The sequence below is a fragment of the Macrotis lagotis genome, chromosome 7, assembly GCF_037893015.1.
Source record: "Macrotis lagotis isolate mMagLag1 chromosome 7, bilby.v1.9.chrom.fasta, whole genome shotgun sequence".
Classification (NCBI taxonomy): domain Eukaryota; kingdom Metazoa; phylum Chordata; class Mammalia; order Peramelemorphia; family Peramelidae; genus Macrotis; species Macrotis lagotis.
Genome location: NC_133664.1, coordinates 66,253,332 through 66,273,207, shown reverse-complemented (window position 1 = coordinate 66,273,207; position 19,876 = coordinate 66,253,332). Strand labels below are relative to the sequence as shown.

General features: G+C 34.7%; 1 protein-coding gene across 9 annotated transcripts in view; it reads left to right on the top strand.

The window, feature by feature from the left end:
- Positions 1-19,876, top strand: part of ABI1 (abl interactor 1) — a 96,693-nt gene that overhangs the window by 31,672 nt on the left and 45,145 nt on the right. For all 9 annotated transcript variants that reach the window (XM_074193029.1, XM_074193032.1, XM_074193030.1 and 6 more), the window contains exon 2: positions 15,446-15,613. In XM_074193029.1, the coding sequence (XP_074049130.1) occupies positions 15,446-15,613 (168 nt within the window). The remainder of the gene's footprint in view (positions 1-15,445; positions 15,614-19,876) is intronic.

Sequence of the window (19,876 nt, the reverse complement as noted above, 5' to 3'; positions counted from 1 at the left end):
CAACACTTCCGAGCAATCTGGCATTCAAAATTTATAAGGAACTGACACAGATTTATTGTTCTAAATCCATTTTCTCTTTTGCTAAGTGGCAAAAGGATATGAACAGGCAGTTTAGGAAAGAAGAAACATTATACCCATCACACAAACAAATGTTCATAATCTGCAATCTGTGAACACAAATCTGAAATTCCCTCTGACCTCCATCAAACTGACCAAGACAAAAGACTGACAAAGTCCAATGCTCCTGGGCATTAGGAAACAGGGATGCTGTTACCTAGACTGAAGTTATAAATTAGGTGAAACCTTTTTGGAAAAGAATCTAGAATCAAGCAGGAAATTATGAAAATGTACATACACTTCAAACCTGTGTATTCCCATTTTTGGTACTGTTTCCCCAAGGAGATTTTTTTTTTTAGGTTTTTGCAAGGAAAATGGGGTTAATGGCTTGCCCAAGGCCACACAGCTAGGTAATTATTAAGTGTCTGAGGCGGGATTTGAACCCAGGTACTCCTGACTCCAGGGCCGGTGCTTTATCCACTGCGCCACCTAGCTGCCCCATATATTTTTAAAAAATTAATAAAATGGTGGCATCAAAAATCTTTGTAGCAGGTCAGAAATAGCAGAGCTTTTTTGAATTCCTGTATGTTCCTTTCCCCCCTCCTCTATGTCTTGGAAATGAAGATACAGATCTGAGAGAACCCTGATTATCAGCCCTTTTATCTTTATGTTCTAAGAAATTAGGAAAACTAATGAAATCTCTTTCATTTACTGTATAATCCCAAATTTTGAGACTATCTTGATATAGTGGCTGGGACAGATGAGTGCCTAAGAGATTCTACCACCCATAGTTAGCTAGTGATAGAATTGGAACTTGTGTTTCTTAAATTAGAGATCAATGATCCTTCTACTGTACTAACCTCCTCTCTCTAAATATCCATATATACATATATGTACTTACAGATATATTTCCATATGTGTGATTTTTTTTTGCCAATTACACATATAAAGACAATTTTTAACATTCATTTTTTAACATTTTGAGTTCTAAATTCTCTATCCCCCCCCCCCCCCATTCACCTTTCCTAAGAGGATAAGTAGTTTGATATATGGCCTGTTCTGTTATTAAAATAAAAAAAAGTTCTTCACAATTTACATTAAAACAACTCTAGCCTCTCCAGGTAAGGATTGGATTTGGTACATTCAGCTTTGATTCTTCTCTTGGCTTTTCCTTTGTATCCAGTCCCTACAAAATCTCTCCCATCTCTTCTTTTATGTTTGTATTGCTCTAGTCCAGGAGCTCATCATCTTTAAATTTGATTGTTATTTAGAGAATAGATTGGAATGGGAAGAGTAGAACGAGACCAATTAGGTAATTCTTTCAATAGGTCAGGCAGGAGGTGATGAGGGTGGTGGCTGGGAGAGTGGTTTGGCAACCTTAGATTTATGGGGTGAGGCAAAAATGAATAGTTGAGGATGACACTGCCATTGTGAACCAGGTTTACCAGAAGGATTATCAACTACTTTTCTTGCCAAACTGGCTTACTTGATTGATATTCCATCTCTCCCATGTAGTACCTCATGTCCTCAATTTAGGATCTCTAGTCTCTTTCAAAACTTTGTTTTAGCTTTACCTTCTATCTGAGATTATTTTGATCTCCCCAGACTGGTGATGCCTCCTTGTTACCTTACATTTACTTTTTATATCAGATTTCTTTTGGATCTACTTATATATGAACATATTTTCTCCCTCAGTAGAATATAAATCTCTTGAGAGCAGGAATAATCCATTTTTCTTCTTTCCTTGCCCCTAGCATGCTGCCTAAAATATAGTAGGTACTTGTTGATCAATCAGCTATTCTTGGAAGGGAATAGACAACATAAAAAGAGCTAAATCAGATTGACCTGGCCTTGCCCCTAATCTCTACCCACCCTCAAAAGCCTAAAATTCAGGTGCTAGAACGTGATGATTCAAACTTTCACATTCAATCAGCAAGTATCCATGACTAATAAAATTCTTTTGTTTTGATGGAGGCTACATGTGAACGATACTGAAATGGAGTTTAGTGGGGGTAGGATATGTGGAGGCCTGTGTCGAAGGGAAGTCTAAGAGAAATATTCATTTTGACTGAGCTTCAATTTTTTTATTTCATCTGAATAGGACAAAACTCTTTAAAGAGGATTATTATTCATTGGTGACTGAAAAGGTCTTTTTTAATTTATGAAATTTTGGTTTTTTAAAATTTGTTTTTAAATATTTCATATTTATAAAGGAATTTTGTTCCCAGAATATTTGTTAATTGAGTTATCCTTATACTGACCTATTTCTCACACTGGGATACAAAAGGAGTATGAGAATTTGGTCCCTGTGTCTAAATTGAGTCAAGAAGCACTTAAGAGCATTTGTATTATTAAGCTTTAGAAGACCTTTGCAGAGATACAATTCCTGTTTTCCTGGTGCATACTATACTAGTTGGTTGACTTAAGTGCATAAGAGAAATTAGAGATAAATAAAAACTAGTGGATGAGCATTTGAATTTGAGCTTGATCTTGAAGGCTGAATTAGAATTTGAATTAGAAAAGAGTAGGGCATAATTTAGTCTAAATAAAGGTATAGGTAAAGACCATTATAGCATTTTGAGCAGAGGAGATTAAAATGGGGGTTGGGTGGGTATATGGGAGTATGGTTATGGAGTTAGAAGAGAAAGAGACTGTATTCTTGCATACTAGTTTAGAAAGTTGTTATAGTTCAGGCTGGTGGGGAAAAAAAAGATGTTGAAAGTTGAGAAGAGAATTTCTGAGATAGAACACACAGGACTTGGTAACTGGTTGGATGTGAAAAATAAGAGAGAAGACAGTTGAAGATGATACCAAGCTTTTCAACAAGCGATTGACAGAAATGAAGAAGTTAAGAGAATGAAGCTGGATGGGGATTACAAATGTGGATTTGAATATGTTGAGTTGTGAGTTTGTTGTATAGGAAAAAGGTCAGACTTGAAAATAAGAATTGGGAGAGGTAACACTAGAACAGTGATAGTTGACTTGCTTTGGTAGGTAGTTAAGATGTTAAAGTTGTGTCCCATTTGGGATTTTCTTGGCAAAGATTACCCAGAGTGTTTGTCATTTTCTTCTCCAGCTCATTTTATAGATGAGGAAGATGTGGCAAACAGGGTGAATGAAATAACTTCCCCAGGGTCATACAGCTAGTAAGTGTCTGAGGCCACATATGAACTTGTTAAGACTCCAGTTCTGGCACTCATAGCTAAGTGCATACTATTGAACTTGCCAAGGAGAGAGTTTAGAAGTATTAGAATGGGGCCACTATAGTGTCTCCCTGAGTAAGTCATTATGGAAATGCATTGAATCAAAGATCTTTTCTAGTGATCTGGAAGACCTTACAGAAGCATCTCTTCATTCATACTTTTCTGCATAAAATCAAGACAAGTTTTAGGGGAAAAAACCCAAAACTATAAACTTTTTATGTACTAGGATGAAAAAAACTATTAAAGTATTAACTTAAAAAAACTGAGTCAACAAACATTTATTAAACATTTACTGTATTCCAGGTATATGGTGGTAAGTGCTAAGGAAGCATTTTGCAAAAGAGATAATAATTCCTGTTTTCGAGGATCTTGCTCACTAATGAAGAAACATAAAAAGGGAGATGAAAAAGAATGGGGGAATGGAGGATATTTGTTACCCATGAGAACCATGGCAGCAAAGTCCAGAGAATGAAAAGTGGCTGATCTGGGCCCTTAAAATGGAAGCTGCAGGAAAAATTCAGCAGTGGAAGATGGTTGCTGGAAGCTTAGTGGTAAAAGCCTGAGAGTGAGAGGGAAATAGTTCAGTTAATCTAATTATATCTCAAAACTAGAAATAAATGTTTTGCATTACACATCAAACAAGCATGTAGAAAACTGCCAAAGGACTTCCACAGCCCTCTATACCCCAACATTGTGATTGAATACATACATGTTGTATGTTATTTGGATCTAGCATAACAGATCTCTAATTTCAATTGAATGATTATATTTATTCAATCTGAATTATGAACCACAACTATAGGTATTATTCAGTTTGAGTTACTAATTTGAATTCTTCAAGATAATTCAAATCCCAGAAAAAAGGGGGAAGTGCTATTTTGAAAAGAATAGTTAAATGAGAGAACAGTTTTTACCTGTCTATAGCATGGGTAAGTTACATTAAAGCTTGTTTTGACTAGAAACTTTTGCTAAAATGGATTTGCTAAAAGGAAAGGTAAATTTTCATAATTTATTTTCCAGTTCATGTCCTTGATAGTCCTTCCCTGAATTGTAATTTATTTCAGTGATCTTTGCTTGTAATATTAATAATACATATGCAGCACTTAGTGTACATAATGCTTGACTTAACCCATAAAAATTAATCAATAATACATACCAGACTTAAAATCTAAAATTGGTGATATCCTATTGGTTAAAGTTAGATTTAATTTTTTTTTCATTTTTAAACCCTGGGGCTAAAGGGTTAGATTCTGTCTCAAGTAATGTTGCATAATTTTGTAGTTAATGAAGAATTTGACAAGATCTTCTAACATAATGCTCTGTGACTTGAGTGTGATTAAAAGTATTATTCACGAATTTCTTATCTCCATCTATATTTAATTATTTTTTTTATTAGAGAGTGTGAAGACACTGGATATGTAAAACACCCAATGACATCCCCCCCAAAAGACTCTTTATTTTAAAGGAATATTTTAATCTTTTATTTGCATAACTCCAAATTACATTCTAAAATGATTGTACCACTTTACAATTCCATAATGTATTTAGTGTACCCATCTTCCTGTAACCATGTAAAATAAGCTATTGCTTATTTTTTTGTAATTTTTTATTTTTTTTTGTAATTTTTGCTAATTTTCAAGTTGTGGGGGCTAAAATCTGAGGGTTATTTTGATTTGCATTTCCTTTTATTAGTGATTTATAACTTTTTTTTAAGTAGTAGTAAAATACTTTATAGTTCTTTTGAGAACTCTGTTCATATTCTTTAATCATTTAATTACTGAGATTTTATCCAAAGATTTTTTTTCCCCCTAAGATCAAAATGACTGCATTTCAACAGAAATTCCTTTAAAAGTGTTATTGTTGTGTTCTTTGGAGAATTGACTGCATTCAACCTGTTTAACACCTGTTTAGAGGAAAGCAATTTTAAAATCGACATAAAAAAATTAGAAGGAAGAATGAAAATGGAATAATTGCAGTTCTGAATTGACCTCTGAAACAAATATAAAAGAAATAATAGCAAAACTATTACCATTTCTTTGAGAAATTTAAATAGTACCCATAGTAGACAGTCTCCAGGTAAGAGTTTCAGAAGCTCATTTACAAAACAGAGTAGTAGTAGTAGTAGTAGGAGGAGGAGGAGGAGGAGGAGGAGGTACTTTCTGTATGCCAGTCACTGTTAAGAGCTGGGGATATAAAGAAAGGACACAAAGAGCAGTCTTTGCTCCAGAGGCTCATAGTCTTCTGGAAACGGGCCTAGCCAACTATGTACTATCAATAATTGGACAGAATGAGATGGGAAGAAATTTCAGAGGAGACACTACGATTCAGAACTGGAAAAGGCTTCTTGTAGAAGATGAGACTTCAGTTGAGACTTGAAGGAATTCAGGGAAGCAAAGTGTGAGAGGGTTCCAGACAAGGGAAATTCTACGTGAAGACAAGTAGAGTGTCTTATACAAGAAAAAAATAGGGAAGTCAGAGCAATGGAAAGAAGTAAGGTAGAAGATTGGAAAAGGTAGGAAGGGACCAGGTTATGAAGGACTTTGAAAGCCAAACAGGATTTTATATTTGATTCTGGAGGTAATAGGGGAATTAGAGACATAGAACTAGAAAAGGAGACAAGCTCAGCATGAGCTGAAAGTAAAAGAAAATAATTTTAAAATCCAACAACCCCAGAGAAGAAAGCCTTCTGAATATTGCATTAGGGAGATGATAAAACCAAGAATGGGATAAGATGAGAAATGTGGAAGGATTTTGTGTTCCACATACTGAAGAGACCTTGTATTTGTCTGGTAGATAAGTAGAGTAGCAAATATTTAGATGTTACTTAGATGGGTGGTTTGTAAGCACATATTCTTTTATATTTATTTTAAAAAAATAAGAGGAAAATTATTACTGTTGTACATTACAAATAAGCTTTTAAAAACTGTTTATAGCTTCTATTGTCACAAGTTAGTCTTGTACTTTAAAATATACTTTTTTTAATAACTAATAGTTTTTTGACGTTTGTAAACTTAAATGAAGATTCCTTTACTGTATTTTTTCTTTTGATTTTAACACAATATTTTTTCTTTGTTTTATTTATATTTTTCCTTTGACTTTTACAGCAAATCAAAAAATCTTGTTAAACAGAGGAATTAAACAGCAACAAAAGAAATACTTTTAAATTGGTACAATTATGAACTTGACATATTACCAAGATGTAAAACTTGAGCAAGTTGATTAGATAAGTTGGATCAGACTTTAAACTTGAGTGACTTTATGGTAGCATAGTAAGTGCTTCATAATTGTTTATTGATTGATTATTATCAGTGGTCAATCTCTGAATCAAAGGTTGTTGATATTTTTAGTCACTTAATATGATTGTGCTTGATTCATAGACTTTCAGCATTGACTGTTTCTGTGTTTGCCAATTTGGAGGATGTGAAGATTTTTGATTTCTATTTCTCATATTATTTATTTATTTTTCATATATTTTTATTTCTCATATTATTAGTGATAGAGTGCTCTTTTATAAGGTTATTGATAGTTTGTAAGACATCTTTGAAAGATTGCTCATATGTTTTGACATTTATATCTAAATCTCTATATTTATCTTATATATTATATGATATCTTTTTATTATTTATATATCTTGGACACTTAGTCCTTTTCAGAGAAATTTGATACAGAGATTTTTTTCCCATTCAATTTACTTATTTGAATTTTAAGTGGTTTTTTTAATTGAGAAAACAAATAATAGTATAAATTTTTGGTTGATTTTTTCTAAATGATTGTGATTTACAAAAAAGTAAGATCTTTGATGAGCAGTCACTTCTAGATTATACACCGGGATTGTTCTACCTTTAAGACAGTTGCAATGTTTTTTTCTTTCAACTCCATATCTTTTTTTCCAAATACCATTTACATTTTCTCTTGATTTCAGTTTATCAGTCAAGATTTTGTGTTTGTCCCCATTATTTTATTACTATTTTTGGTGCATAATAAGAGAAACAGACATAAAGGAAAAAGACAGAATTATTTAGAATTTATGATTTTTTTCCAGCCTTATCATCATTCCCTATCTTCCCTCCCCCCTTCTACTTGGTCTCTGACTTTGGAACACATACTTGTGAAGTTGGAAAATTATCAATAATTATCTAAGTTTTTTTTTATTCATTTGCTTATAAAATTGGGAGTTGACTTTTGTAAACTAAATGAAATTGTTAACATTTTTAAAAGCCCCCCAATATTTCTTTTTCTTTCTTTCTTTTTTTTTGCAAGGCAATGGTGTTAAGTGGCTAGCCCAAGTCCACACAACTAGGTAATTATTAAGTGTCTGAGGCCGGATTTGAACTCAGGTACTCCTGACTCCAGGGCCAGTGCTCTATCCACTGCGCCACCTAGCCGCCCCCCTAATATTTCTTAAAGCTAAAATTGTGAATCCATTGGTCATATAGTAGAACTGAACTTGCTTATATCTACTTTTCTGAATCTTTGCTTATTTTAGTTTGTTCATCTGTCAAATGAAGAAATTGGAATTAAGCCTTTGAAATCCTTTCTAGCTTTAAATCTATGTTCTAGGTCTTTTGCAGCAGGAGGAGGAAGTTCAGGGATAGGGCAAGAAGAACTCAGAGCAAAATCATTGCATTTGAGGTATGGAAGGAGAGTTGGGGACCATCTTGTTCAACCATACAGAAAAAAGGGTACCAATCACAACCAATCTGTTAGCCAGCTTTGGCTTGAAGAACTCCATTGAGGGGATTTCCAGAATAAATAATTTTTAGCTAGATTATTTATAGATCCTTTTTCCTTCCATTGTCAAGTGGATGAAGGCAGTGTGCCCAAATAGACCACTCTTGGATAGATTTCATTGAAGGAAATAATGCCTTTTAGATAATATTGCTAAACACAATTATAAGTTTTATTGGTGTAGTGGATGCAAGACCACAGCCACCCTTGGACACAGGAAGACCTGGGTTCAACTTCTATTTCTTGATGAATCTTGGTTTTGTAATTCTGTAATTCTCTTAAGATTAAATTACAAAGAAGATCTATAGTTACCTTATCTAGCAAATCAAGAAATATTTGATAATAGCCTCTTTCTTAGTCCTTTCTCATCATACAAGCCTAAATCAAAGGTATATGGAAAATTTTAACATGAGATTTCTTTTTCTCTTCCTTCCCACCACAATGTAAATGTTTTAAATTCCAAATATCATGCTTGCTAGTTTGACATTTCTTTGTAAATCCTATTCAAATGGGCTATAATTCGAGTAAAGCTTTGTTGATTAAAGGAAAAGGTTGGAGATCTTTTTCCCTTCTATGCTTGCTCAAAATAGATTTCTCAGTACTGCTTCTCTATGCTAATTTATAAAAGATTCTTGTAATGTTCTGCCAAATTCAAACAATGAGTTTGGGTTTTAGAATCTTGTATGTACATAGCCTACTTTAGAGAATTCCATTGATAAGACATTTAACTCAGGACCATTACCAGCTTAATTTGAAAAAATATAACAATAAACTGATATTCATGGGACCCTGGATTCCTGATCTACTTCTCAGCTCATCTCTTATCAGCTTCTGAGAGGTAGAGTTGAAAAAAGGAGTTTTTATGAAGATCAACTTAAATAATGGCAAGAGAGAATTAAATAGGCTGTTGTGAGGACCAGGAAGAGGGAGAAATGCCATTACTAACTGAGAGGAGCAGCTCATAGAAGCTTCATGGAGGAAGTGGGTGGTATTTGTTTTTTGCTTTAAGGATGGAATTTCTGGCATGGACAGGAATGAGAGCTAGGGCCATCTTTCACACAGCTGCTGAAGTGACTTTTTCTAAAGTGCTGATCCCTATTCAGGAGCTCCTGTGATTACACACTTTTACCTCCAAGACCAAATTTAAACCTCTGACATTTAAAGCCCTTCCAAACCTGACCCCAGCCTACCTTTTCAGCTTTGTTATTTACCCCTTCTTGAATTGGACAGCCAGAAAGGCCTTGTTGAGGGCTTTTGTGCTGACTGACTTCCAAGCCTGGAGAGCATCATCTCCTCACCACCATCTTGTATCTTTCGAAACTGGCTCAGATGCAGCCTCCAAGTTACTTCACCTGTGCAGCCCCCTACTTAACTTGAATTAGCTTGGTCAATTGCTTGACTTTTCTAGGTCAGATCACAGGGATTCCCACAAGACTCTTTTTTATGTTTCCCCTTTCCCTCCAGGCATTAGTGTTCAAACCCTAAGTCACCAGGATTTATCTTGTGTATCTTGACAGTTGTTTCCTATTGTAGAATATAAGTTCTTTTGGGGTTGTGGGCTCTTTTATTTTTGCCTTTGTATTTTTATTTCTTTTTTTCTTTTTGCCTTTGTATTTTTAGTCATTGGCACTTTGTAAGTTGATTGAGTGATAGAGGTGAAATATAGCATAAGACAAGGGAAAGTGGTACGATAATAATAATAATAATAATAATAATATTAACAGTAACTAACATCTATATAGCAATTATAAGGTGCTAGGCACCATGCTAAGTGCTTTCGTTATCTTTACAGTAACCCTGAGAGGTGGATACTATTATCCCTGTTTTACAGATGAGAAAATGGAGGCAGATAGAGTTGTAACCTGCCCAGGGTCACACAACTATTAAGTATCTGAGGGCAGATTAGTATAGTTTGGGATCCCCGCAGGTATAACAGTTTTCATGAAACATTTAATTAAGTTGCTGGGAGTAGAGTGAAGTCAAGATTTGTGTATGTGTTTTTGTCTGGGTCGGGGAATAGGAGGGAAATAGAAACAATGAATAGAGCCTTGAATGATTGACAGATCACTAAATAGTTAAGGATTTAGAGGGGAGAATAGGTGGACAAAACTATCTACATTGATTAAGAGTTACATCTCTAATTGGAATACTTTATGACTAATCCTCAACAAAGGCAAAAAAGTACTAGGACAGCTCTCTTGAGAAGATAGAAGAAGATTGGTATTTTTCTTTTCTTTTTTTTGTCCTAAGCTGAAAAGTCATTACACATTTGCCATTTTCATGGATGTAATATTCACCTATGTACAAGCATGACATGAAATATTAGATGTAAGACATCCAATTGTTTCCAGGATTAATCATCTTTTCACTGTATAAATTATCTACCATGTTGCTGCTACTGAGTTAAGAATATATTTCATGTAAACATGTCAAACATAATCTATACCAACAATTGTTGGTATATCGAAAATAACTTGTCTTTCCCTTACCTTCCCCCCATGTGGTCCTAAAGTTTTAGGGCTAACTGGTGACTATCACAGAGAATAAATCCTGGACACACCTTTATTTCTTTTCCAGTGATACTACATTGTTATACTTTCCCCCTTATCCTTCCTCCCTTTTCTCTTTTTTAAATTTCTCACCACTGTTAATTCTGTCCTAAGCAAATTTCTTTATCTAATACAGATCGCATCATCTCTATAATTCCATTCCTTTTTTCCTCTCTTTTTATGCTTGCTTAAACATTTAGGGAGATCTCACTCTCTATACTTCACTCCATTTTGAACTTCCCTCTCTCCTCCTAATTCCCCAATCCTCTGACTTCATTTTTTTTGTGCATACATATTTTTTCTTTTTTTTCCTTATGTATACTTTTATTTTTTTAACGATATTATTTGAGTTTTACAATTTTCCCCCAATCTTGCTTCCCTCCCCCACCCCCACCCCACAGATAGCACTCCGTCAGTCTTTACTTTGTTTCCATGTTGTACCTTGATCCAAATTGGGTGTGATGAGAGAAAAATCATATCCTTAAAGAGAACAGAATTCTCAGAGGTAACCAGATCAGACAATAAGCTATCTGGTTTTGTTTTTCCAAATTAAAGGGAATAGTCCTTGTACTTTGTTCAAACTCCACAGCTCCTTATCTGGATACAGATGGCACTCTCCTTTGCAGACAGCCCAAAATTGTTCCCAATTGTTGCGCTGATGGAATGAGCAAGTCCTTCAAGGTTGAACATCACTCCCATGTTGCTGTTAGGGTGTACAGTGTTTTTCTGGTTCTGTTCATCTCACTCAGCATCAGTTCATGCAAATCCCTCCAGGCTTCCCTGAATTCCCATCCCTCCTGGTTTCTAATAGAACAATAGTGTTCCATGACATACATATACCACAGTTTGCTAAGCCATTCCCCAATTGAAGGACATTTACTGGATTTCCAATTCTTTGCCACCACAAACAGGGCTGCTATAAATATTTTTGTACAAGTAATGTTTTTACCCTTTTTCCTCATCTCTTCAGGGTATAGACCCAGTAGTGGTATTGCTGGGTCAAAGGGTATGCACATTTTTGTTCCCCTTTGGGCATAGTTCCAAATAGCTCTCCAGAAGGGTTGGATGAGTTCACAGGTCCACCAACAGTATAATAGTGTCCCAGATTTCCCACATCCCTTCCAACAATGATCATTATCCTTCCTGGTCATACTGGCCAATCTCAGAGGTGTGAGGTGGTACCTCAGGGAAGCTTTAATTTGCATTTCTCTAATAATTAATGATTTAGAGCATTTTTTTCATATGGCTATGGATTGCTTTGATCTCCTCATCTGTAAATTGCCTTTGCATATCCTTTGACTTCCATCTTTCTTAAAGCAAAAAAGGCAAATAAGATAAATCAGTTTTAATAATAGTTGCAAAACAAAACTGGTGCTAATGAGCTATTTCATGTGTAAAGGGAAAGTATATATGGCTCCCAAACCATCTCTGCCCTCCTCCCTCTCTCTTGACATCTCTATTGATATTGGTTCAATAGAAGTGAATTCTCTCAACTCCTTTGTCTTCAAAATTTCTCGTCACTTAGTCTTTCCTTCCTTCCTATCTCAGAGAGCATCATTTCTATCTTTCTGTGTGTCCTGGTCTTTGCTTTATCAGTTATCCTCTAGGTTTTTGTATTTTCAACATTCAGTTTCATTTATCATAAAATTCTCTCCCTAGCCCTTACCACTATCATTGTCTCTTACTAATTGGCCACAATGCTCTATTTCCTTACCGACCATTTATTGTTCGCTCATTTACTAGGGCTTGTAATAGAGGAGAAGAAAATGGAGCATACATTGTGGAATTTGGGGTAATAATTTCAAAGAGTTCAGAGGAAGGACAGGTAGTAAGATTCTATAGACAAAGATTCTGTATAAAAATCAGCTGAGGATTGGCACTACTGGAGATGATGTTCCAAAATGACATGAAACCATTAATGACATGTTTGAGTCCTGTTTTTAAACAGTGAATCAATTTAATTGTTCTATCATATGATGTACTAGCTTGTCTTCCACACAAGAGTATGAATTATTTATCTAAAGTTTTGCTAAGATCTAGGTTATATATATATATCTATATATATATATATATAATATATAATATATATATATATATCATAATACAAAGGAAATTAAGAAACAAACCTAACAGTTTACACTTTTAAAAGGGATGTGCAAAAGATGGCACCAAGGGAAGGTAACACAGAATGAATTAAAAAATGTGGAATGATTCTCCAGGGATCATAGGGTTACTAAGACTCATTCTTCTGAAGATGGTAAGAAAAATTAATGATAATGACAAAGTGTTTATTTTTTCCTCTTGAAATTATATTAGGGGAAAGAAGACTAAAGAAGGCCAGGACTGCTTTCAGAGGAGAATGAACCAATAATTGATTTCAGAATCACTTGGTTCTATTTGATTTCTTTTCTCTATGGTGAAGTATCAGAAAAAAAAATCTAACAAAATAGCTAATGGGGAGGTGGTCCTAAGGAGAGAGCTCTTAGCTGCTCTTGATAAATCAGCTTCCTTTTTGCTTTTTGAACAAGCTATATTATCTTCTCATTAAAATATGCTTGAAGCACTTTTGGACTATGAATGTACTCATTAATTTGTGCAGCTAGCATTCAGGTGTCTGGTACCTGGTTCAGGTGTTCATTGAAGTTTTTGAATTAAGTTGTATGACTGATCTATGAATGGATGTGGTTTTTTTTTCATTTTTCTTTCTTTTCCCCTCCAAAAGTATTGTTTGAAGTATGACTGAGTTTGTACCTTAAGCTGCTAGAGATGATGATGATGTTAGCTTTTGAAAGCTTGTTTGGAGGGCGGCGCCAAGATGGTGGCGTGAAGGCAGCATTCCCAACAACTCTGAACCCCCAAACACCAAAAAAAACAAAGGATGGCTAGAGCCATCCTTTAGAGGGGCAGGACCCACAGAAAGCTTGTTTATACCCAGCTATCAGGAAGTGCTCAAATGTCCGAGGACTGAGAACAGAGCTCTAAAGGAAGTGCAGATGCTTGGTTCTTTGGAGTTTATTTGCTTCTTTGTTTCTGTCCTTTGTGCCTGGGAAATTTATAGGATTTTTCCAAGTCCATTGAGAGTAAGGGCCTGTTGAGGAACTATGATGTCAGCCAACCAACACGGATTTTATTAATCAGGTCTATACTTATACCTAGTACCTAGGTAGTTGAGACTCTTCTCAGCCACTGGAGATATGAAGAAAGGCAAAAACCATTTGCTCTCAAGGAACTCATGCTGTAGCAACTATGTGCAAACAAGACCTGTTTTGAAGTCTCCATTAGCAATGAGATTCTGTAGAAGGTGGGATTTTATATTGAATTGTGTTGGGGCTTGGGGAGAAATGACATGGTCAGAACTATTGTGAACAAGCTGCGTGACATTGGAAAAGAAACATAACAGAACCATAAGTTTCTTAGGGGAAACTGATCCCCCCCCCCCCTTTTATGAACAGTATCCAGTTTCTAGGCTTACCTCCAGGATTTATGAAAATGAAGGGTAGGAATGTTTTTTCTAACCAGCATAGTAACTCTCTTAGATTAAACTGGCATTATTTCTCTTTTGGATCAAACTCCAGGTCTTTGGACAAAATTCAATATTCTTTTTTCTGATAACTCCAGTAACTCCTTTTCTTCCCCCTTCCCTGTTTTTGTTACTTTATTGCTAGCCCCTCAAATTCATATAAATGTACTATCTCCCTTTTAAAGAGTAAAATTCTTTGTACAGTTGTTTAATTGTTTGCTTTTTAAAATTTTGATAAATTTAGCACCAAATAAGATGATTGTTTCTCTCTCTATATAAAATATGAAAAATCTCATTATAACAAAAATATTTCTAATCCTTAGCCAATATAGCTTATTTATTTCAAGTAATATAGGAGCATAATCAAAGAATGCCTGTGACCTTTTTTTCAATCTTTGGGTTAGTAGTATTGCTAGATCAAAGAGTTTGCATAATTTAAGGTCTTTTTTGTAGTACTTTCAAATTACCTTTGAGACTGACTGAACCACTTCATAACTTCTCCAACCAAATATTACTAACCTGTTGTCCTTTAGCCTCTTTGATAATTGACATTTTCCTTTTTTGTTATCTTTGCTAAACTGGAGAAAGGTAGAAATTCAGAGCTATTTTAATTTTATTTCTTTAATAATTTGGAGAATATTTTCATGTCTCTTTTTCCACTTGGATTTCTTTTTGTGAACTAATCTTTTGACTATCTATGGATAGCTCTTATTAGTATATATTTGAATCAATTCCTTATATATCTTAGATATCACACATTTAAAGGAAGAACTTTTGGCAAATGGTTTATTCCCCAATTAACTATTTTAGCTGCATTAATTTTGTTTATGAACAAATTTTTTAATTTTATATTGTATTGAGATATCTTTAAAAGATAGCCAATGAAATGGGAAATTTTAATTGTAGAAAAATTATTCTTTTTGATTGATGCTGATTACTGCGATTTCACTGTAAAGGGAAAGGAAATTTGCTACTTGGGAACCCAAGACTAAGGAAAGATAATTTTGGAGGGGGAAGGAAGTAAGTTGTGAAATCTTGTGTTAAGAGATGTATGTAGAGCAATAGAAATAGGTCACTAATGTGTAGAAGAGGATCTTTTTGAGACACAATTAATGTGCTATTAAAGTATAAGATTCTCAGAGTTTTATTGTATTATTTGATTTTTTAAAAATATTTTAATCTCGTTTTAAGCCACACTTGGGATTGTTGTGAGTGGCATGTTTTACACTTTTGAACCACTTTTTGTTACCAAAATTTAAGTTGGTTTTTTTTTATGTGCTTTGTAAGGCCAGTGGCTATGTTTTTCCAACATAATTAGATGTATAGCTTTACTTCCTCATTATATCCATTAAATAATTTTTTTTTGTGTTTTTTTATTTATGTTTTAGGCTCCAGACAAAAGGAAAGCACTAGAAGAGACCAAAGCCTACACCACCCAATCCTTAGCAAGTGTTGCTTATCAGATAAATGCATTGGCCAACAATGTGCTCCAACTACTGGACATTCAAGCCTCTCAGCTTAGGAGAATGGAGTCTTCCATCAACCATATCTCCCAGGTAATAACATAAAGAGGACTTAGACTTGTATTTAATCAATTTGCTACAAAGTTGTGAAAACTTAGCAAATGAATTTCTGGTTCTTTTGCTGACTGTACATTGTTGAAAAATCATTCTTGGGGGCAGCTAGGGGCACAGTGGATAGAGCACTGGCCCTGGAGTCAGGGGGACATGAGTTGATGTCCATACTCAAATACTTGATACTTGCTAGCTGTGTGACCTTGGACAAGTCTCTTAACTCCATTCCCTTGCAAAAAAAAAAAGAAAAATCATTCTGAGCTTAGTTTTATATTCATAAACTTCATGAAATATTACTGTGAATAGGCAGTAATGTAATGCTAATCAACTCTGGACAATAGATATTTAGAAAGAATATCACAATGAAGGGCTTGACCTATTCTAATAAACTTTTGACTATGTCATTTACTTCTAAATTACCTCCTTGGGCAATCTAATCAAAGAATTTATCCCTCCATCCAAACCTGAGTAGAGCACCTTGGACTTCTCCAACTTAGATTAAATTCCTTGTAAATTTGGGTGGGGCCTGACCAAGATTGAGGAGAGTAAATTTTATCTCATTATAAGTAAAGTCCTTCTAAAGAATGAACTTTGAATTGAGAACTATAGAAAAAGGGAAACTCTGGATCTACCCAAATTGTTGAATATTGATACTCATTTTTCTTAGATGTGAGGTGAATAAAGCCTTATTTTGGGGACAAGTTCACAACCTACAAAACTCCCCAAGTGTCTCCTGAACTAGATTAAAATATTGAACATGAAATGTTTCTTGAATGATCAGTTTGAAATGTCTCATCAGCAAATGATGAGGGAACTGAAACTCGGGAGAAACAAGTCCTGAATTTATTTATCTATGGGTCTTTTGAATATACTTAAACTGTGGGATCTGATTTGATTAACAGGTGAGAATGGAAAGAAGTGAGTCTGTGACAGAAACTTGGGAGAAACTCACAATTATGGGCTATGTTATGAGCCACGAGGAGCAGTCAGATGGGAGAAGAAAGACTAGGTCTGAGGCTTTTGAGGAGATGGAGCAGCCTGGAAGCAATTGAATTGGCAATGATCTGCTATTGCTGAAGCTCCTTAAGAAATGGCAATCTCAGCAAGACTTAGCAATGGGGATAGACAGTCGGGACAAGTGCTGGTTGCCTGGCTGTCCAGATTGTGAGGATTGCATTCAGCAGTTTGTGTGGAGGAGTGGATGAGGTAGCTTATGGGGAGGGGCCATAATACAGTGGCAGCAGAGGGGAACTGAAAAATGACTAATGTGGTTTAAGATGAAAGGAGGAAAGGGAAGGTAGAGCTCAGCTTTTCAAAGTAGTTTTTAAAAAAAGATAGGCTTTATTCTACTTTTTAAAATTATGTTTTCTTACACTTATTTTCTAATATATTCTATTACTGAACTTTCCCTTTTAAAAAAAGAAAAGCTAACCAATAAAGCCATGAAGTACAATGAAAGGACCACTGATTCTGGAATTACAATGATTCTGGTTTCTTCATTATAAATGAAGGGCTTGGCCTCAATGGTCTTTGATGTCCCTTCTAATTCACTCTGTGATCCTGAATCAACCAAATCCAGCACTGTGCACCCTCTTCCAAATCTGGGGCCCCTGCCTATTGTCTGAGAGAGTGATGCTACATCCTGTCCTTTGGGACTATAGTATATTTTACATGATTTTATTGTGATTTGTTAGTTATTAAACTACAGTTTGCTTTTATAAAAACAGATTAAATTTTTGTTTTTTCAAAATGGAAGATGGAGAATTTGAATATTTGGAGAAAAATGACATAGCTGAATTTTTACATATTGATAGTTTTCTGATACTGATAGACTTATAAAAGAATCAAATTAAGACCAATTAAAATATTTTTAGATTGCTAATATTTTTAAGTAAATTATGCTTAAAATTCTTAACAGAGATTACCTGGGCAGCACTATCTAAAGCTTATTCATATTCAGAGACTCTAATTTAACTCATCTGAAAAATATGGAGCTACTCTTAGTAACCACATAAAGAAAGTCTTGACATTCCATTGGAGATTTATCTCCAAGAATCTACATTAACTCTTAGAATATTCTTTGTTATACTTGATTTTCTATTTATTAATTGATAATTTCCTAATAATTTTTGCCACAAAAGCTTCAGTTTATGGTTGTGGATTTCTGTTTTTTTTTTTTTTGTGGGGTAAGTTCAATTTTTTTCTTTTGTACCCAAAAATCTCCATCATCTTAGTCCTAAAATTTCAGTAGACATGTTTTGTTAATCTACCCAAACTTATGGAAAAAGCTTTCTATAGATTTTTAAAGTTTTTTTGGGGGGGGCATTGGGGTTAAATGACTTGCCCAAGGTCTCACAGCTAGTAAGTATAAGGTGTCTTAAATCAAATTTGAACTCATGTCCTCCTGACTCCAGGGCTGGTGCTCTATCCACTGTGACACCTAGCTGCTCCACATTTCTTTAATTTTTAAAAATTTTAACAAACACATAATTAAGCATTTCTGTACATAAGTTGAACAAGAAAATAATTTTATATGAAAATAAGTACCTGTTAACATACAGCCTGCTTTTAAAAATATATATATGTGTATGTATATATATATATATATATATATATATGTAATAAATTAAACACATTACTTTCAAAGCTGTCTTGCTTCTTTGTTTACTGAAATTTTTTCTGTGCATGTAAAAATGCTTTAATAATCCTTGGGGTAGGAGTAAATTTAGATAATAACTCTTTCACTTCCTCAAATTCTAACCTCATGAAAAATAAGAAAAATATAATCCTTTTCGCAAATAAGTATTGTCAATCAAAATAATCTTTACATTTGCCATGTCCAAAAATGTATGTCTCCTTCTGTTTCTTGAGCCCCATCAAAGAGTTGCCCCAGAACATTTCCTATTGTTGCCTTTCCCCATTTAAAACCCTTAGAACAGAACTATTCTACTCCAGGACCTTTTGCTTTTATTATTTGACTCTCTCAATAGAAAGACATTAATGATTGAAGACTCATATAATTTTTCTCCTCCAGTAGAATGTTATCCCCTCTTCATCTAACAACTTTTTCTAATTGCTTGAAAAAATTTACCTTTGTAAGTCATGTGGAAGAGTTCTATAACCTTCTGAAGCTTTATTCAGTCAGTGCACTGTCTTCTGCAAATGCATCTGGGGTCCTCTACATTTTCAGGCAATTGCTTTCCAGTCTCAGGTCTGTCCTAGATGCCCTCCCTCCCTAGCAGCTCCAATATCTATCAAGCTGTGTGTCTCACCCAATGCTATGATTAGGGAATGTTGGATCAGCTACTTCTGTTAAGTCTTTGGTAAAACTGTGAATGGTTTTGTGGGAATGATTTAGAGAGGTCTTAGTGATATGGTTTTTTCCAACAGGATCAAGTGCAATTAAGAAACAGTAAGCAAATTGGGTTTTTGTTCTATTTATCTTTAAGTTAATTGTGAAGAGCTAAAGATGGTTTTCATTTTTTTTATTAAAGATATTATTTGAGTTTTACAATTTTCTCTCAATCTTGCTTCCCTCCCCCCACCCCACAGATAGCACTCCATCAGTCTTTACTTTGTTTCCATGTTGTACCTTGATCCAAATTGGGTGTGATGAGAGAGAAATCATATCCTTAAAGAGAACAGAATTCTCAGAGGTAACCAGATCAGACAATAAGATATCTGTTTTTTTTTTCCAAATTAAAGGGAATAGTCCTTGTACTTTGATCAAACTCCACAGCTCCTTATCTGGATACAGCTAGCACTCTCCTTTGCAGACAGCCCGAAATTGTTCTCAATTGTTGCACTGATGGAATGAGCAAGTCCTTCAAGGTTGAACATCACTCCCATGTTGCTGTTAGGGTGTACAGTGTTTTTCTGGTTCTGCTCATCTCCCTCAGCATCAGTTCATGCAAATCTCTCCAGGTTTCCCTGAAATCCCATCCCTCCTGGTTTCTAATAGAACAATAGTGTTCCATGACATACGTAGACCACAGTTTGCTAAGCCATTCCCCAACTGAAGGACATTTACTGGATTTCCAATTCTTTGCCACCACAAACAGGGCTTGCTATAAATATTTTTGTACAAGTAATGTTTTTAGATGGTTTTCATTGTTGAATACTGCCTAGGAAATCCTACTTGTACCTTGCCAATAGCCTTATTGAGAATGCCTTTGATGACTAAAGATTAGAGAAAAATTACACACACACACACACACACACACACACACACACACAGACACACAC